At 40.7% G+C, this 21,542-nt stretch overlaps 1 protein-coding gene across 4 annotated transcripts in view; it reads right to left on the reverse strand.

Moving 5' to 3' along the window:
• TBC1D14 (TBC1 domain family member 14) overlaps nucleotides 1-21,542 on the reverse strand; it is a 75,457-nt gene that overhangs the window by 20,406 nt on the left and 33,509 nt on the right. For 3 of the 4 annotated variants that reach the window (XR_012649701.1, XM_075022647.1, XM_075022639.1), the window contains 7 exons: nucleotides 12,092-12,210; nucleotides 9,302-9,384; nucleotides 6,531-6,648; nucleotides 4,848-4,954; nucleotides 3,845-3,925; nucleotides 2,344-2,438; nucleotides 1,277-1,348 (listed from right to left, as the gene is read on the reverse strand). Coding sequence is in view for 3 of the 4 variants with exons in the window: in XM_075022647.1 (XP_074878748.1) it covers nucleotides 1,277-1,348; nucleotides 2,344-2,438; nucleotides 3,845-3,925; nucleotides 4,848-4,954; nucleotides 6,531-6,648; nucleotides 9,302-9,384; nucleotides 12,092-12,210 (675 nt within the window). In the remaining variant the exon portion in view is untranslated. Of the gene's footprint in view, nucleotides 1-1,276; nucleotides 1,349-2,343; nucleotides 2,439-3,844; nucleotides 3,926-4,847; nucleotides 4,955-6,530; nucleotides 6,649-9,301; nucleotides 9,385-12,091; nucleotides 12,211-16,657; nucleotides 16,798-21,542 lie in introns of those variants that run through there. The other variant, XM_075022650.1, reaches the window with a different exon arrangement.

Consider the following 21,542-nt stretch of genomic DNA (forward strand, 5'->3'; position numbering starts at 1 on the left):
CTAGTGTTTAATGCACTTGCTGAGCTGCTGAATTTTGTGAAACGTTCAGAAAGGCAGGATTTTTTAACCCACGTGACCCTTTGGTATTGAATGTTCAGAGCACAGAAGCTAATAATCCCCATGTTGCCTCCTTTCAAAAACTCGAAGTAAAACTCCTAAGACAGGCTAGGATGACAGCACTTTCAAATATGCAGAAGATTTTTTTGAAGAATAAGCTATTTGTAAGTAATTCCTCTTCTCCTAGGGATGGGTCACAGATACCCTTATTTGTGGAAAGCTGAACTACAACCCTAGAGACAAAGCCTGCTCTTTCCTTTTTCAGTCAATTACCGGCAGCTACAGACAACTGCAAACTGCAATGACTCGTTTGACAAGCAGTAGCATTTTAAGCCTAAACTCATTTCATTTACCATAAGCTCATGATGATGTTGCATTTTTCTACAGAGTATGCTATAGAATCAATGCTGAATCTAGGCAAAGCTCGCTCACTCAGAGGGTGTAGCACTGCCATTGCAGAGTCACACGGACCAAGGTGTGACAGTCCTTCCTGCAAACCTGAGGAACAAGCTCCTTCCCAACACAACAACAGGTTCCATGCCAAATAAAGCACACCACCTGATCTGCCCTTCTTCTAGTTTCCCAGCAGTCACACTCAGCAGTTTTTGCCAAGCATCGCATACTACTCAGAGAATAGGAACATTATCTTTCTACATTTGCCTTCTCTAAAACAACTGCTCCCAAATAAAGAATAAGCTCCTATATATATCCCTGCTCTGGGAAAAAAGACTAAATTAAGTATCTGAAATCCAGTCAGTCCTCTCATAATCACTACTTCAAATACTTCAAGAGAGCTCATGTAGCCTCGATGGGCATTGCTTTAAAAACTGTTCCAGAAGCTCACAGTGCTAAGGCACAGAAATGCCTATCAAGAGGAGTAAGAGACTCAACAGGAGAGTCTCGGTAAGACTGCCGTTAAGAACAGTATGTACTTCAAAGGACCAATTTAACCGCATCTTCTATTTTGACTCCCATTTTCAAGCACCACAAATATGTACTTTTGAGTATTCCAATTACTTAACCTGTTAAAAAGCTTAAATGTAGCAACAGAACCATTATATACACTTCTCAAGCATGTACTGGAATAGACGAAAGCACACAGAAACCCCACAAGTATCCGCAAAATCATTTAATACTGGTCTACAAAGGACTGATTAACACAATCCTCCCTCCCTCTACTTCTCCCTCACCACCCCTGAAAAAAAATTTCTTCACTTACATAGCCCACATCAGGTCTGTAACAAGTATAGGCTCCTAAAATACTGTGCAATGTGTCATGGTAAGGACCACCCTATAATTAAACAAAAACAAGACAATACATCTGAGTATATAACAAACGTTAAAAATCCTTCAGTACTACAGACAGTATCTATTACTTCTGATGAAGGACACATTATTTCCCTATGCAGCTTTGAACAGCCTCGAGACTTTCAATGTAATTTTGCCTTTAAAAGCATGAAACAGCCTTCCATACCCTATTTATTACAAACGCATACAGTTCATCCAATACACCAATTACAAATTAAATCCTCATACAAGAGGAATGTAAGCCTAAGACATTCCTTATAGCTTAGCAGCACTTTGACAGTAGTGCCAAGAAAGCAGGAAATAGTTAAAACAACAATATGCCATAACACACAGAGAATATCAAGAATGACACATATAGCTAAAAAGAATTTCACACTGTTGGCTATTAACAGCTGCCATATCTTACACAAAGTACTGTAATTGGCTGACAAGTTCCAAAGGGAAAAGTTTTTCACCCAAAAATGTTGATTTATCACAATCTAAATTTTTTACAGGGTTGCTGCAATTTGTGTATAGAAGGACAAAATAACCAGTTAAAATGAGTTGTTAAAGCACACCAAAAACATACAAGTTAAATTGGTTGTGCATGGAACCCAAAAAAGGCCACCAAATCTTGCTTGCTTGCTTGAGTTGTGCTCTCTCTCACTTACTGTGTATTTGCAACCCAGCAGTGTTGATTCACTGACTTGGAAACACTCACCTGCATCACTTCATCAGACAGAAACCAGCATGAACTAGGCTAGATGAATAATGATTATTAGCCAACAGATTGGTTTTTGCCTCTTCCAAATGTGTATTACCTTGAGGTTACTCTTTTCTAGATTATTTCTAGTTTTCCAAAATCTTTAGGAACTTTTTCCTCTCAAGATGCCTACTCCTTCAGACTTGAACTCAATGGGCTGTTTCAAACAAGGAACAGGCAAGATTATGTAAACTTAATTTCTCTGAGAAGTCAAGACAAAAGTTAACATTGCTTACTTGCTGGAATATACAGAGATTAGGAAATGTTCTTGAGATATCCAGTTTTATTAACTCCAAGCTTGCTTCTCTGTCAGCTGCAGAAAATCCAGCATCTACAAAGGCCAGAGTTACTGCTTTTATTACATGGATCAGTGTACACTTCCCTCCCCCCCCCCAGTTACTTTTGCACAGTTCATTTATTTCGACGCAAACACTAGGGAATAAGGGCATAGACAGGACAATTCCCTGAATTCAGCACACAGGCTAAGAAGCAAGTATGTCATGACTCAAAGCAACCCTACAGTGCACACTGACCCTCAATATGTTTTGAAGTGATGGGGGGAAAGACGCAAGGCAAGGCAGGCCAGGCACTTCACTGGTATCTGCTGACAAATCATTAGACAGACACAAGCCTGTTAACCTGTGACCCCTCGGCCTCAACAAGGCTTCCCAGTGGCTCCTGAAGCAGCTGCCTCTGTGGAAAGGTTGTGGTGGGAGAGAGAAGTCCTAAAGCAGCAGCATTTGATGGATGCCACCTATCTCTACTACTGTCAGGCCTCCTTCCAGAATCATGTTTATTTACTCTTTGTATGTGTTGTTAAAGATCACGGATGCTGCAATACATTCTCCATAGCTGAAACAGATCTCACACAAAGTAAATTTCTAAAGTAATAGTTTTCTTTCTGATATCAAAAAGTTTTATTTTTATTTTGTCTGTTCTGGTAAGTACAGTTGAGAATTACCTATGGCTACTTATTGAACAATCAAGAAACAAGAGTTGTCACTAGCCACTGCTTACACCAGTCACATGAGCATCTATGCTCCAGAAAACAAAGTGCAAGAGGAAGCTGGAAACATACTAGATGTCATCTTATTTAAGATGCAGCCAAGCTTAAGAGAACAAAGTAGGGGATTTCCAATCAAAAATATTTTTCTGTTGATAAATGCCAGTATGTTCGTTCTCCTTTTTCTGGTCAGCACAGTTATTTACCAAAGGCAATTTCAAGCATCTGCACGTAGTTTTATACTCTCTCAAAAACAGACAACTCCTCCAATCAATTAGTAAATCTCTAACCACTTTGTCTGCAAAAATAAATTGCTGCTCTCTGAAACATACCCAAGAGATGGGCTCAAAGCTGCAATAAGGTACTAAAATGCAGTCTTCTGCTGTAATTTGAGTTTCAATTCCAAAACTACAGATGCAGCAAAGTATTTTAGTGTTGCAATTCAAATTATAATCCCCAAACTTTCCTAGTTTTCATACAAATTGGCATCAAATAAGAACTGTACCTAGAGATAGTTTATAAAGAAAAATGAACAAATGTGTTTTATAAGAGAACAGAGATTCATTGAGAAGAAAGAATACAGCTATTTCTTGCTTCCACAAAAAGTTTTCTTTTCACCAGACACATCTTTATAGATGAATTTTTTGTTTAAAGTTTGTGATTTCATTTTAAGGAACAATTTTACAAAATCTCTTATTCTATAATACAGCACAAATCATTCATGAAAAGCATACCTTCACACTCTACTTCAGCCCCTCCCGTGCTAAGTGATCGCCATTTCTCTTTGGCACGAGCCAAGCAAATATCATACAGTTCTGGAAAATGAAAAACGGGGAAACAAAGTCCACTATTTGTATATGCTCATGTCCACTGTAAGGTACTAAATACCCACCATACGAGCAATGCTGCCCCAGTCATTACAAGTAACAGTATCTCTAACATAGTAGTTGAACTTCTAAGTAGGTTATGGTTCTGAAAGACTTGTTCCACTGACCTGTAACTTGAGATTAAGTGAAAAGGAAAGGCAATCTAGGCACAAGTTGCATTTTATGTTCAACCATTTACTTTTCTTACAGACCACTGATGTTCAAAATTATAGTCTGATTAGATAATTGGGATAAGTCTAGAAAATTTCATGTAAGAAGTACACCCAAGGTAACTAAGCCAAGCACAGAAAAGCAGCACAATACAGCAGGAGTACAGGCAGCCTACCACATTTCCATGTTGGAATTAATTACATATGTTAGTCTTTCAGAGCTGTGTTTTTCTGTACTCCGAAGTAGCACATTATTTCTATTTTCACACACACATATAAACAAAAGTACAAATTTTCCCAAGGGTCTTTTAGTCTCTCACAAACCTAACATCTTTCTCTAAATCAAAGGAAGCACACTACATGCGTACTCATAGGCATTACGAAATTAACAACAATCCTAAGTTTAAAAAAGAAAAAAAAAATCTTGAGTCATTAACTCTAACCATTTCCATCTAACATCAAAGCAAGACACAGCGACAGCAATAATCAGAAACAACTCACAGCAGCAATCCCAGAGCAGCTACAAGATTAAAAGAGACTCTATTTTTGAACAAAACACGTCAAAGCACCACAAAAAAGAGTGTAACTAGATAACATCTCCTCACACCCACACATCAGGTTCTGATACACCCTAATAAATACAAGGCTATCCCCTTACTATTTCTCTTTGTAAGACAATGTAGACAAAACAACAGTCTCACCATGGGTGATGTTTAACTCGTTGCCAATTGCCAAGCTCCAGACTTTGCCTCTCACACTTGGTGGAATGCCCTGCCACCATAGCTCTCGAACTTTACGGGAACAACACCTGTTTAAAGTAAAACAGATTATTCTAAGAAATATTTCATTGCCAGCTGAATTGCAAATGTGTCCTCCTACCACTGCTAAAGGGATCCAAACCAAAATGAACACGAACAGGCTAGAAAGTCAAACACGGTTTGCACATGCCCATTCTTTAGTACTATTTTGCTTTGAACTGTAAAGGAAAGCTTACTTCCTTCCAAGTTAATGGCTTATTTTGACAGAAGCACTGCAATCACAATATCTGTAATCTGCAACCACAGTTGACCAGCAAGATTCGTAGGAGACCGAAATAAACAAACGGAAAGGAAATCCCTATCTATGCCACTGCCTATGCTAAAGGCTGGATATCTCCATGTAAGATACACAGAAACAAGTCATGGAAGTCTACCCTCTCCCCTCTGTCATCATCCTGCTGTGCAAATGAGACATGCAGTTTCCCACCCAGCTTTGCAGCTTTAACCATCCAGAAAATGCATGAAGATGTAACAAGTAATAACTTTTAGGTGGGAGCATGAAAGACATTTTAACAGAACACAGGCTTTGAAATGGCTGGAGCTAATGTTCATCAATCTGAGAGCCCAGAAGGAGGAACAGGATAGCACCTAAGCACCAATGAAAGTTTGTGGTGGTGACAAAACCCGCAACAATCCATTTATCTAAAAGCAGATTCTGAACTTAAATGTAAAATAGCGAATACATTGGGGAACTTCTGGATTTATAAACCAGTACAGGAGAAGGTGTCATTTTTACAGCAGCCATAACAGATGCATCTTCAAATACTAAAGACAGACATATAAATCTACAATTTGCTTATACTTATTACTTCAGTTCTCCAGAAATGCATTTTCCAACAAATTCTGTCCATGTTTTTAACATATATTCTCAGGACAACTGAGTTCCATGATTAAGCAAATTGCAATTGTGAGTGCTGTGGAGGGTGGTTTATGTTGTTGTTGTGCTATATTCGTGGGTCGGGGGTGTGTGTGTTGTTTTTTTTAAGTTGACTAGCAAAGTCCATGAAAAACCTGACAGCGAAGGTAGCTTACCAATTGCCTGTGCTGTGTCTTTGTAGGAAATCTTTTAGCACTTAATTTTTTTTTTTTAAATAACTTTTTCCCTACTTCTCTTTTCCATCACTTGATTATCCCAGCAGGTATGCCACTCTGTAATTAAAGAGTTTTCATAATACCATACACGTACTTCAATCTACATCTGATATTATAACATCAACAGCTCAAGTAGCCAAGGAAAGCTCATTTCTGATAAATGCATGGTGGTCAAGCATTATGCTTTCTGCTTTTACATTCTCTACCACAGACCAGTTCTCAGTGTTTCACAGTTTCTGACTATCCTGAACCTCCGTTGAAGACAAATATTAAGAATTAGAACTGCATCACTTCCAGCCACCCTGTAGAAATAATGAAATGTATGTTGCTTATTTTCTTCGTAGCTGTCCAAAAGTGACTTTCAAACAAAAGCTTCCAAGACCATTTAAAATTATACTTGCTAACTTTGTAATTTATTTTCAGAATACAGACTCAGCAATTTTAATTAAAACTCAGTATAACATACTGTCTTACATAGTTTCCCAGTTGGGCAAGATTTCATTGTTCCAAGTTAAAACAGCATTGCCGATGCTGTCTTCCAGTTTACAGCGTTCTTCCAGTTGTTTCTTTCTCTTCTGGGCTTCCTTAAGCTCTGCAGAAAAGCAATTTCCTTTTTAAGTTAATAAAACCAGAAACCAAATATTCAGAGTTAGCTAGTCATGGCTATTCAGCCATGTAAAAGCACACTACATTCACCTAAATGTACAGTGGACTGTTCAAATTCTAAAAATTTCCCAGACACACAGCAAGCTAAGCACCAGTGCCAATGTGAATGAAGAACAAAGTGGAACTATCCATAAGGCTCATTTTCGATGGATGGAACAAAGGGATTTGAATAATATAGGGCTCCTTTGACCCTTCAAATCTAACCACATTAGTAACTTTGAATTAGCATCTCTGACAGCCAACAGTCCCACCTAGTAGGCCAGGTCAGAGTATTTCCTAATAAAGCCTCACCCCCTTTTTTATGGCAGACTCAAAAATACAGGCTAGAATAGCACAATTTTTTAATTTTGTTTTCACTCTTATGTGTTGTCTTTGTAAATTATGATTTAGATATATTGTCAGGAAATCACAAGAGCCACATTTTTGATGCTTCTTAGCATACGGTTAATCTAAATGTCATACAACACAAATATGTATCTGCTGAAAACCTTCAGTTCATTAGAAAGAAAACATTTTTCATGTTTAGTTTAAACACATTTTACATTTTTGCATTATCACTCAGTATTTTTGCTTGCATCATTAACTACTATTTCTTCCGCCAGCAAATTTGTTAGATATGCAATTTAACAAATGCAGGCAGACACTCTTTACAGCAGCACAGTGGAAATACAGGATGTGTGCGTGCATGCACACACTGTTTACAATATAGGAAGGTACTGACCTGGCAAGGAAAACTAACCGAAGAACAGCAGTACCATGAAGAATATCTTTGGGATGAACACACACAACCTGAAGGGTCTGCTTTAAAGCCCAACAGAAGCTGTGCCTGAGAACTATACCGACTGTCTTATAATATTTTCAGTTTTGATACAAACTCTTTGTAAGCCTGCCTAAATGCAGGCTTTGAATTTTTCTCTAAACAAGAAGAGGGTGTTTACACTCTGTTTTCCTGACCTCTACACAATACATCACTCTTCAAAGCTGTTCATCTGGAGTGGCTTTAGGAAAAACGGGTTTGTCAGGGTATTTATCTGGACAGAATGACATACTCTAGTCCAGTGAAGACAGCACAAGGACCTGGCCCGTAGCCCAACCTGAGCATCAACCCATTTCTCCCAAACCATCTACCCTGTGTGCAAAGAAAGCAAATGGACTACTACACATTAAGTAGATATACTAACATGGAAGTCACATGAAGTTAAAACTTCACTGGTAGGTGTATGATGTTCCAAACCACAAGAGGCTATTTTTATTAACATGTCAACTGCAGAAAGCAAGCAAGCCCTCTGTTCATATCACATTTCCACTGTTTCATATGGCTCACGGGTCTGCCAGCTGGAAAAAAAATATTTCCAGTAGCTCTCACTGGACACAAAACTTCTATGAGTCCAGATGGTCAAAAAACATCAGCAGAAGGAAACCACTACTGTCAGCTCTACCTGATATGCATGGTACAGCGTTACTGAGACACTTCCGTGAACAATGTCAGACAAGAAATTATGAGCAAAACCTTGGGAAAGCTGTAAATTTTAAGTGGGAGACAGATTATCAAATACACATAACTACACGCATTTTCCTATGTGGAAAATTACGTATTTATGTACTACAGCCTGAACAAGTTGTTCCCAACCTGAAACTATCAAATATCCTGTAGTTAGCTAAATAAACCTAGTCTTCACTAATTTCACTGATAATCTACTTCAATATATTAGTAAATTTTTAAACCAACAGATGCCACTCAGTTATTTAAGGGTTACAAATTAAAAAATTCTTTCCTGCTGGATTCTAGGATTGTTTTCTTTTTCAGCTTGGGGTGGGGCTTTTTAATGAAACTACCTTCACTTCTCTCTCCTCTCTGGATTGATTCTTCTTTGGGGGGGGAGGTACAGATCCCTCACGTTACAGTGCAACAAGACTGACACGAATGCATTTCAGGTTTAGAAATACCCCTTAACTTTACTTCTCTCCTCTGAAGACAAGTGTCCTGGTTTTAGCTGGGATAGAGTTAACTGTCTTCCTAGTAGCTGGTACAGTGCTATGTTTTCAGTTCAGCATGTGAAGAATGTTGATAACACTGATGTTTTCTGTTGTTGCTAAGTAGTGTTTAGACTAATGTCAAGGATTTTTCAGCTTCTCATGCCCAGCCAGTGAGAAAGCTGGAGGGGCACTAGAAGCTGGCACAGGGCAGAGCCGGGGCAGCTGACCCAAACTGGCCAACAGGGTATTCCATACCATGGGATGCCACATCTAGTGTATAAACTGGGGGGAGTGGGGGCAGGGGAATCGCCGCTCGGGAACTACCTGGGTGTCAATCAGTGGGTGGTGAGCAACTGCACTGCGCATCATTTGTACATTCCAATCCTTTCATTATTACTGTTGTCATTTTATTAGTGTTATCATTCTCATGATTAGTTTCTTCTTTTCTGTTCTATTAAACCATTCTTATCTCAACCCACGAGTTTTACTTTTTTTCCCGATTTTCTTCCCCAGCCCACTGGGTGGGGGGGGAGTGAGTAAGCAGCTGCGTGGTGCTTAGTTGCTGTCTGACATTAAACCACAACAACAAAAAATGCCATCACCTCTTTTTTTTGCTTGAACCACCATTTCTTCGTATTGTTGTCTGTGTTTCTGAGCTTCTTCTGCTGGTTTTGCAGGGAGGTTCCTGAAATTAAAAAAAAAAAAAAAATTAAAAAAAATAAGTATTTAAAGTTGGCATGCCTATCTAAAGAAAATTCTAGACACTTCTAAAAGAAAAGCATATACTGCTTCTTGTCAAAATATTTGATCAAAGAGTAGAGCAACAGATCCCTGGAAAGAATTTTTTTTTGCCAGAGTCAGCAGAAGAGAAGGAAAGAACACTGACCAGCTACGACTACTTTTATACACAAAATATGCTGAGTAATTTCCTTATGTTTGGTAATTTCAGCATTTTTATTATTAAACCAACTGAACCCATAGGCTGATCTTCATAAACAAAGGGAATATACTGGTATATACCAAGCTGGTAGTTTTGATTTAAACTGATCTCTACAAATAAGATGCAAGACCGTACTTTCTCTTACTGTGCACCTTGTTTAAGGCTTACATCCACAACTTTCTTCACCCATGCAGTAATGACTCCCTACACCAGCTTACTTTTCCCCTCTGCTCTGTGAGGCCCCATTCCTATTTTAAAGGCTTAACTCCTCCCCCTCGCTTCTACAGCAACAAGTGGCACTGGAGTCATCCTCTATATATTCTCCAGTTATCAATACCAACACAGCCATTTTGATTTGTGATTAAAGCCTGGACTGGTAACATCTCTGCCATACAAATACACATGCTTATATGTCAGACCACATTAACTTTAAGCTAATTATATTTGTAATTAACATAACCACTAGGTATCTCATACAACTACAGGATCACCAAAACATCAGAACAGGAAATGACGATAAGTATTTTGTTCTTCTGTATTGTAGAACACTGTATTGTACTCCTAGGACAGTTTATATCTTTGGTTAATAAAAAAGATATGCAAAAATTCACTTTCACATTCCTGTAAGGTGTCACACATAAGGCAGCTGCTAGCCATCAACACAGTCTCCATTAATGGTGGTATGCTTTACTATTTACATCATCATATTACCTGTACAGTATGCATAGCCATGTCATACATGCCTATGAATATTTTTTAGAATCAGGATTTTTACAAGAACAAGAAAAGTGGATTTTCACATTAATGTCATTGTTAACCACAGAGGACAACCTACTCTTTTCCATTTTCATTTCTGTAAATTGACCAGCATCTTTATTAAATCCAAGTCTTTATAAATGGTGTAAGCCGAGTAAAGTTTGGAAAAGAAAACCAATGAAAGTTCAAAGATGAAAGAATGAAAGTTCTCCTAGCTTAAATTCCATCACTTAGATTATTTGTCCTGTCTCTTAATGACATCACCATACATGTGAGATGATGTTTAGTATCTATTAAGATTCAACTAACACTCTTTCCAGTTAAAGCTAGAGGGACTATGGAATACTTAGTGATTTTTGCTACAAGTTTTATCTAAACCTTACAAGTGAGTGCAAAATCAAGAGCAGCCATTTCGGAAAAAATCTCACTGCACTTTTCTTCCAGAAGTCTTAAATCTTTTTGTCATAGGAAATCAAAAAGAAATTACTTAAAGCCTAATAGGTAAAAAAAAAAAAAAGCATGCATCTAAGTAAACAATTAAAAAAGATTCTCTAGAAAGATTCATCAGACGACAGCACTGTTGTCCAGAGCAGTTTTCCCTACTAGACAAAAGAAATGATGATTCAGTTGTTTAGAATCTCAAAAATACCTTTTCTGCTAGAAGTTCCTCAGTCTATCAACAGTAGGAAAGAAAGCAAAATCTGACTGTTATCCTGTAATGTATAACTAATTCAATCTATCTGAACACTGTACTTCTCAGTTTATCTCACATAAGGAATGATTTTCAATAGACAGGTTTTAAATACAACAAATAAGCTAGTACATATTGTTTCCAGCTGTACACAATAAAACCTGCTCTAACAAACAATCACTCTTACATTGTTCTAGATGTCCCAAGAAGTCGTTACATAGTCTACCAGTCAAGCCAAAAAGTGTCTTAAATAACCCTACAACTAGACTACTTTGATATGAGCATTCTTCATACAGACTTGTTGATGAAAACACAGACCTATGTTACACCAGCTCTTTACATCAATGCACAGCTATATTAAAAATGCAGACACCATGCCTGTAAAGCTAGGTACCATTCATAAATTTACTAAACATGACTGAATTTGTGTAATTCAAGAGCAAACCATGGTAAAGCAGTTATCAGTAAATTGTTACTGACTTAGCCTGCACATGCAAGAATCTCCTTGCAGTAACAGAAGCATGAAACAACTTATCACGTACTTGACAACCTTTACAATGCAATGCTGAACCCACTGCAGAACAATCATTATATTGTTTCATTATTTACGGAGGTGTGGTCTTTCTCTGTGTAAACAGGACACTGTATCCTTGCTTCTCAATTTCTTTAACATATACCAGCTTCACTTTTATGCTTATGTTCTGTCTGGGAAAATAAAAATCCCTTATTTGTGTTTAGGAGGTAGAATTACTCAAAACTAGAGCTCTGCTCCTCTAATTACCTCCTTTCACACAAAGCCATTGTTTTTATTATAAAACAGTTACTTTTGTTTGAATAATTTTTCTCATAATCATCCCACTTTCATATTCACTTGCCTAAAAAAAAAAAAACCTACTTTAAATTTTAAATCATGTTTACATTAGAGTAATCAAATACACACAGTAAGAAAAGCTTTGCTAGCCTAATTTTAAAGAGACCCTCACTGTGGTACTTCCAAAAACTTACGCTGGTCTGTCCTCTAAAATAAGTGCTGTAGTGGAGAGTGGTTCAAAATCAAGATTCTTCCTCACATTCTGTTTAGGAGAGAGTGGTCTGTGAGCTCTTCCAGTTTTTTCTTCATATTCCTAGAGAAGAAAAAGACGGGGCAAGTTACGAGAGTGGAGAACACCAAGGTGATGCACATAAGAATTTAAAAAGGGTCTACAAAAGTCTTCAAGATAATGCTTTCACATCTCTGCCCAACTGCAGTCCCTTTAAAGCTTTTCAACTGGAGGAAGCTCAGAACTGAAAACTGTTAAAATTTATGTTCAGGAGTGAATTTTGATGGTTTTTTCCATTCCATTTGTAGAAGCATCTTAACTTCCTCTGACTGACAGCCTGCTTTTACAAAGTACTGCTAAGAATCAGCTTACAAGCAGCAAATACTAGCTGAGGTACAAAATAAGCCCTATTTAAAATATTTTTGTTTTGATTTACATGGTTTTGAAACTGAAGCCGAAACCAGCCACAAGCTCCTTGTCTTAAAATCTCATGGTAAGATTTCTCCTACCCAAGCTATTTTCAGATGCAAGAGTTCAATGATGGCAAAAAAAAAAAAAAAAAAAAAAAAAAAAGTTAAAGTCACGGTTAGTCAGAAACCCCACATTTGTTACGGTGCTCTGAAGTACAACAAGCCTAAATCATAACAGAGCATAATGTATTAACTTGTGTTTGTAATATAGACACTGACACACCAGAGCAAGACTAGCAAAGAGGCACCAAGATGACTGGGGTCTGAGCAAGTGACATGCAAAGAGAGGCTGAGAGAACTGGGCTTGTTCAGCCTTCACAGGAGAAGGTTTTGTTGGATCTTCGGTAGCTGTGGACAGTAGTAACAGGATGGTGAAGGCTGAATACAAGTCTCTGAGGCGCTTGTATAAAGAACACGAAGACAACAGGCACAAACTGCTACAAGGGGAATTCTGGTCTTAGGAAAAAAAAAACAACCATCACTAGGAGGGTAGTGAAACACTGGGACAAGTTTCCCAAGATGTGGTAGAACCTCCGACGTTGAAGGCATTCAAAGCTCAGGTGGATGAACCCTGGGAACCTGGTCTAAGCAGACTGCTCTGAGAGGGGAGTTAGCCCCTGAGAGGTCCTTCCACCCTTAATTACTGTTTCACTATGAGCCACATTAGAGGACCTGGCATTACATGTACCGTGCTACTTTTATTTTTCCTACAAACATTGTTTTGGAAGACAACGTAACAAAACCACGACCTACTGGGATAAAACAACCTTTACACAACTTCCATCTACTCCAAAGCTTGAAGTACTATAGCGAACATGGAGTATTCAAAGTGTCAGTGATATACAAACAACAAACACGATTAAACAGAAAAACCAAATCCATATTACAGATACTTTTACATTCAACCTTATTATGAATTTTGCCACTTCCAAAAACCTGCTTTCACGTGTAGCTTGTTTATGCCGTTTCTATTAAAATAAAAAAAAATAAACTATACTGTGAAAACTAATCATTGCAAATGAGCACTATGAACAGTGTTCCAGCCATAGACTTTTTCCCATTGGCACAAACAGCTCCTCAAATGGTACCAATTTCTTTCTCTCAACCTAACCTGTCAATTATGTCAAAACTTCCTTGGGCAATAGAGCCAGCCTTTCCAACACAATCAGAACAGCCTGGATCATTCAGAAACTAAAACAGGATCCCTACCACTTGCAGAAAGGCCTTCTCCTCCAACCCCACCTTAAAAAAAGGGATGGACGAAAAACACACATGAATGCAGAGCAACATGGATGTGGTTTTCTACTCTTGTCTCGTACAATTCAATTCTAGTTCAAGCTAGTTCTGTGGAACTCATAGATGCAGGTCTGTGAAGGTCTCGGGAGATAGAAAACCCCTCTTTTTCCTTGTTAACTGGGCACTGTCTCAACAATCAATCCTATGATGCCAGCATTGCTGACAGGAAACATTGTCATGAATTTGGAATGTCTGGCTCATTAATACCAGTTAATACAGCTATGCATGACATCAGTTTGAAAGCAAGGAAAAGAATCAAGAAAAACGTATTTCAACCACTGAATAGTACTTAGCTTTGTTTAGTAAAGGGATAGTGCTCATGCTGACAAAGCTATTCACTAAGAAAAAAAAACCCTCCAGTGAGAAAATAAGCAAAGAAATCTAGTAAAAAAGGTATTGTGATTGACAGCTAAGACATTATTCTTGCATTAATAATTCCTTGCAAGCAGCTGATAGTGACCAGTGTATGAGTGCATCATCATAATGTGCTTCAGCTGCACCATCAACTGCAGACTATATCCACTGTGCTGACAGGAAAGCAGCAAATGGCTATACTTTCTCCCAGTTTCTATTAGAAGACTTGTTTTTTATTATTAGCTATTTTTCACAAATTAACACCATCAAATATTAACCTCTATTACTGCTTCCACGGACAAGGTGAACCTTGACCCTAAATCTAACGGTTTTACTCCTTTGAGACACTACTAGTGAAAGAAAAACCATTTTGTATCCACAAGCAACTGCTAATATGCAGACATCATCATATCGATCTCCCTAAAGCATCACAGAACTTGACATTAAAACACATGCACCCAATGCTTATTACAATAGAAGTTACTGCTTAATTTTGGCTTACGAAAATTATTTTCAGGGTCTTCTTTCACTGAAAGCCAACTGCAGAGCAAAATTGCTTTTGGAAGGCGAGAAAAACTGTACACACTGGGCTGCAATGGGGATTTTATTCTGTACAGTAGAATTAACTTGGAAATCTCATTCAGCTAAGCACAAAGTCTTCCACACCAGCACTAAGCATATCATTCTTCCAAGAAATTCTTGGTTAAGGAATGCTTTATTTTGGAATATGCGTGGCTAGTTACAGTATTGGCACACTAGTACAGTTATTCAAACCTCTTAAAAGAGCAAAAGCCCACCCTGCATTTCAGCAAGCATTCACTGACATGTTCTACTCAGCACTACCCTACAGTAAAGAAGCCAGACCAGCACAAAAATGGGAGTGGCACATTTTATCAGATTACAAGTATGAGTCCTTTGTAGTAATTTCATCCTTTTCAGTGGTAGCCAAAAAAGAATAAAATTGTCTGTTGGTGACAGTCTTTATCTACAAGACTGTTTTTTAATCAGGGAAAATTAAAAAATAAACAAAAAAAAACCCCACAAGCCCCAACACAACAAAACCAAAAACCACCCAAAATTCACAGAAGACAAAAGCTCATGAAAATGATCTTTTATTCCAGTAAGAAGAGAATGCAATTTCAAACAGAGTACAATGTATGATACAGCAATGAAGCAGATTGAAGCCTCCACAAACTCACATTAAGAGCATCTGCTGACTGAGCAAGTAGAAGTATTTGCACGTACAGGCATACTGCAATAGGCTGAACCACACAATAGCTCATTTGAAGCTTTTTATTTTTTAACCAGACTCAAATCTCTCACAGGTACAAATAATTCAGCATCTATTTAAATCCTGTACTGTAATTAGGGGTTACTAACCTGATGTAGCTGCAAGTTAATTTTAGGATCAATTTAGGATGAGCTGATCATTTACAATTTAGAATACATCCTTATCGCTGAGATCACTTAGGCTTTCTTCCAGGTTTCATCTTAACCTATTCAACATTCAGCCACAATAGCTGAACTAGTGTTTGAAGATGTTCTAAGAGAGCGTGCTGTAGATTAAAGCACTGATTTTAAACAAACAAACAAAAAACCCCAAACCAACCAAACAAAAAATCCCACAGAAGCACACACCCCCGAAACCAAGTTTAATTCTGGGTGGAACCTGGCAGCTTCGCAGTTGAGGTGCAAGAAGCTCGAGTTGTGGTGATCTGCCGCAATTCTTCAAGCAGCTAACCTGCAAAGGGATCCTAAACCATCTCTGCAGAGGCACACAAGTAACCTCCAGAACACAGGGCAAGTGCCAAAAAGATCAACCGCGCTAAGCGGGAGAGGGCTGTGTGACTTCTCACACGCACCGAGCCTCCCCGGGGACCAGCGAGCAGCACGGCATGGCCGAGCCTGCAGGAACACCAACTGCTCTATCAAGGTCATCTTGTTTTGGTGCTGTTTGTTCGAAGGGAACGACTCTCCGGCGAAGTCGAATACGAAATATTCGTGCCAGGTGCCAGAGTGGCAGACACCAGACCGCTCGGCTCTCGCTCCGCCGCTAGCCGCTTTGCGCGGGATGGGACGGGACGGGACGGGACGGGACGGGACGGGACGGGACGGGAGGCGGCCGCCCGTCGGTTCCCAGGAGCAGCCTCCCCGCTCAAACGTCCCGAGCCCCGGCCGGCCTGGGCCGCCGCCGGGGTCTCGCCGCCCCGCCCCGCTTCGCCTCGCACAAAGGGGATCCCCTTCCCGCGAAGTTGGTTCCCTGCCGGACCCAGCAAGGCGACCTACAAGCGGACAAGGCCGGCTTTACCCCGTTCGCGCTGAAGTCCGCGCCCACCCATCCCCTCTCCCCCCGACCCAAGCGCCCAGCAGCCAGCTGCCCGCACCCACACCCGCACCGCGGCCTGGCTCACCATGAAAGCTGCGGTCCTTCACAGGCAGCGGCGCCGGAGCCCCATGCCCGCCCCCCGCACCGCGGGGCCTGGCTCCCCGCCGCGGCGCCGCCCGGGCCCGCACGGCCTCGCGGGCCGCCCGCCCCGGCCCGGCCCTGCCCTGCCCTGCCCTGCCCGGGCCGCCCTCCGCGGGCGGCAGCGCCTCCGCTCTGCCCCGCCCCGCCAGCCCCGCTAATCACCCGCGGAGCCGGCGCGCCCGATCGGTTCTCTCCGTCTCGCCCAGCGCTGCCTGAGCACGCACGGCGGCGGCCCCAAGGGGAGAGGCGGCCCCGAGCCCTCCTCGCTGCGCGGCGGAACCGGCCCCGGCCCCGGCCCCGGCCCCGGCCCCGGCCCCGGCGAGGCAAGCGCTTGCCCTGCTCCACCTGGCACAAGCCTTCCGCCCCTTGGGCCGCCCGAGCAGCTCTTCCCGGCCCGTTTCAGCTCTAGGTCCGAGGTGGGTAACGGCAACCTCGCCCCAGCCCACGTGCAAGAGCCGCCACGCTCGTCTTCGCCGTGGCCCGCAACAGCGCGGAACAGCGTGCTCCCCGCGGGTTTCCCGGCCCCGCGTCGGGCCTTGCGAGGCTGTGCCCTGCGGAGACTGCCCCCGTCACCGCGCCGAACAGCTCCGTCACCGCTGGAACTCGGCAGCCCTTACGTCAGCCGGTGCTGCGCTGACGTACCTCCTACAGCATAAGCGCCTTTTCAGTACAACTCGCGCCCTGTCCTCTTCAGACAGCTCTAAAAGATAGATACGTAAATCTCTTCCGCGGTTCGGACAACTTCCACGTCGCCTCTTGTCAAGTATTTTGCCTCAATCCAGATAAGTTTGCCATTTTCCCCTTGGCCCAAAGCTCTGTTACCTAACTTGGGGGAGATACCCAAGTTGCTGTGGCACCACCTCTGGTAAACCCACATTTTATCCTATTATCTATTCATCTGCAACCGTCAGTTGTCCTTTTCTCAGCACTGTACTAAGGATTTCATACTCCTCGACCTCATTGACTATGGTTTGCAGCTGCCAGGCTGCATTGCTCATGGCCTTTGTCGAGGCCTGATCCTGAATCACAAAATGAGAGCGGCAAGGACAGATTGAAAATGACCGAAGTCACTTAAGTATTCTGCTTTCAAGAGGTGGCTTTGCATAAGCTGAGATAACTTGTTTTCTCAAAATGGCTAGCTGTTACATCAGCTGTTGTATTCAACCTGTGACTTCTCATCTAGCTCATGGATGCAGCAATATTATACCAAACGAGGAACAGCTCAGTCTTTAAAAGTACTTCAGCTCCATTCCTGCCACCGCCAATTAACCACAGACATCTGCCATCCAAGCATCTAGTGTCAGAGCACTAATAACTACCACAACTGCAAGTCAACGTAGCTCATGAAAAGCACTACAGACTCCGATGCTAACGCTTTTTCTCATTAGCTATATGAAGCCGTAAATTATCGCACATATCAAAAAATATATATGTAAAATTACAGCTGTTAACACAGAAGAAACTTAAGATCATGAGGAAGAGCAACCTCTAGGTAGACAATAGTATTCCTGTGGTAAATCTCTGTGGTTTCACAGGCTGAAAATAGAAAGATACTGCAGCTCTCCTGGACACAGGAAACAGCCATATGTTGATCCACAAAAAGAGCTCAACCAACTATGCATTCTGCAACGCACTGATTGGGAGAGAGTGATGCCTGGTAACATAGGAAGATAATTCCGTGGGGTGAAAAGCTAAGCATGCTCTGTAACTCAAACCATAGCTAGCCACACATTACACAGACAGTTGGTAGCAGTCATTATTTTTGGGCTGCCGCAACTATAAGAGTACCTGAGGCTACTCGAACAAGTTAAGCACAAGCTTTAGTTACACGAGATTTTTCCCACCTCATTCAGTATGCGAGATAGGAACTGGACCAGGACTGCACAAGCAAACAGAAAATTGTTTTTTCCTGGGTTTTGAGTCTGACTGCTACCTAAATATTGCTTCAACGTTCCCTTCTGTTCCTTCATAGCTTTCTACTGCATGTCCATCTCTCCATCTGCAATCTCCTGCTTTTTATTTATGAAGTGGTTTACCAGATAAATTTATGCTGGTACGCAGCCAGGACTTCACTGCCCTCCCTTGCCCTTCTGGCCCCTCGCAGCAATTTTTTTGTGCCACCATTAAGTAGTTGTGTGACCGTACAATACACTAGACTGGGGAAATGATACTGCTAAAAACTAACCTTTTGTTTTGTTGGATTAGTTTGGTTACTCTGGCAATGTCTGCTGTGGGGCAATGTAAATGTGGAAGGAACAGGAGCAAGCAGCAGGACTGTTTGTTTCAGAAGCTTAACTGAAACCAGCAGATCATGAAACTTGTGACAATCTTCAGGTCGAGAAACTAGGATCTGATTCTTGACATGGCACCAGGCCATAAAAAAGTCATTTTAATGGAGGCTTTTACATACACAGTAATCAAAAGAGAACTTAAGGAGACTGTCACCTCAGGCAAAGATCAGATTATGATAATACCCTTCAAAACTTAACAGAAAGAGAATACAAACTGCTGAGCTCAGATATTAAACTTTCAAACAACTCCTTAAGGGATATATATGAGGGCTTTTTGTGTAACTCCAAAACCAGTACAGAACTATTCTGAAAAGCAATTAGTTTATCAGTTACTGATCTAACAACCTGAGAAATCCAAGTTGCATGCGCACCCTGCACACTTTGCAAGTTCTACAATTAATTAATGGTTCGAGAACCATCAGCCCTACTTGCTTTACCCATTTCTCTACATATTTAATCCTCTTACATTATAGAAAGGATACCAGAGCAGAAGACAGCAATGTGATGACAGAATTTGACTGAAATAATGTTAAGTGCGTGAAGTTTTATCTTCCGCCAGGACATCCTTCTCATCTGTTAGTACCACAGTATTCTCCCATTCCATACTTAACAAATTAGGAATGCGTAAGCAACATAAGGGTAAGAGGCTACAGCCGGTTCACATGAGGAAAACCTCACACTACCTATTTTTAGGCATCATTTCAAGTGCTCTGAAATTTCCCCCTTTTCCCTTGAGAAGTGTCTACTTCTCTCTTCTGATTACAGGTGATATGGAACTTGGGCTTGCAACTGTGGTCCCATGCAGTCACACTGAAGTTAAATGAATAAAATAATGCACACATCTTCCAAAAGGTTAACAGTAAAGAGAGAACCAGAAGCCACATACCCTGCTTTCCAGTCCTGTGCTCCAGCCACTGGACTATTTTAACAGTTTTTACACATACATATTTTTATAGCATCATATTTTGAGCAACGGAGGCATCAAATTAAGGAACATTTAAAACCTAGGCCTAGATAAGGCCAAGTTAGGTCTTCCAAGAAAAAGCAACAGTTTGCTGTTTTGGAATCTCACCTCTAACCGTGCAACGTGCTACATATCAGATGGTTCTCACCCTCAGGGTTCATGTTTCATTTGTGCTATAGGTAAATAATTTAAGTGCTTTTTGGTTCACACAGAGTGATGTGCTTTATTAAAAAAAAAGGAAGGAACCTAGAATAGTTCCCTATATTTGAAGTAGAGACAAAACATACCTATGAACCATGTGGCTTAAGAATGGCTCTTCATTGTCAAATGCAGGATCTTTAATCAGACTGTAACAGCATACTGTTACAAGTGACTCCAATGTGAGTCACAGTAACAAAAAACCCCCCTACTACTTAGAACACTGAAAAGGATGTAACTTGATCTGCATATACAAACATGCACAGCTTCCCTATATACTGATACTATCTGATACACTGCAGTATCAAACAAGTGGAAACATCTACAAGAAAGGCTTCTGGCAGGGCAAGCTGCTTGAATGCTTGAGCAAGAGAATACAAGCTAAATGGGTCTTTTACTTTTTTTTTTAATGAACATCTACCAGAATAAAATACTACCAACACCTGCTTTCAGCATATCCCTTAAATGTCACTTCCAGGGACTGGGAGTACACTAGATATGGACTTCAATGTAAAAACATAATTTTACATAAACTGTCTGTGCACTCACTGATCTCTCCGCCTCAATTTTCTGTATAGCCTCAGCACCATACCCTTCCAAATAATCTCTCAGCAACTTTTTCTTCCAACATTTCACATTAGTGCTGATGTTGCAGAAGAAAACTTATCCTTCCTATCTAGTCTCAAATAACATGCTCTTCAATCTGGCTGAAGAGCATGTCAGAACTGTCCCCCTCACTCTGAGTGAGACACAGAAATAAAAAGACTATGCCACGTCAGCTTCATGCTGACGCCATTCTGAAATGGCCACGGCACCAGTTAACTCCAGGATATAGGAAAGGAGTCACAGGAATATGGCATTTTATCTTGCAAGTTCTCAAATCAGTTGCAAATACCACCTCAAGTACTTGCAATCTTCAAGGCAGCGTAAAAGTCACCCAGGAATACCATCTACTTTGCAATGCACAACTCGTATTATTATGCTGTTCAGATACCCAGCACAGCATACAGTTACTATCTTTGTTTGCAAACGGCTGTCAATGTAGGTAAGTACATGCAGGCTTGTATAGCTACGTGACTTCAGTACATACACCAAACTAGTGTGAGAAAAGGTACTTCACTTGATACTTTTAACCATATTTCACTTCCCCCTCTTTTTTCAAATCCCTCTGCTAATTTCTATTCTGCTTCCTCATCAAGATTTGTGCATCCCTAAGGATCTCTGACCTTTTCAAGTCTGATACTTGTCTGCCCTTAGAAATGATAGAAAAGCAAGGCGATAAGTCTATTGCACTAAAGCCTCCTTGAGTGGTTTTCTAGATCCATGTTTGCTTTTGTGATCCCCAAAATTACCCTTGAAGCGGTTACTGGTGCCAA

Source organism: Buteo buteo, chromosome 1 (assembly GCF_964188355.1).
Source record: "Buteo buteo chromosome 1, bButBut1.hap1.1, whole genome shotgun sequence".
In the NCBI taxonomy this organism is placed as follows: Eukaryota; Metazoa; Chordata; class Aves; order Accipitriformes; family Accipitridae; genus Buteo; species Buteo buteo.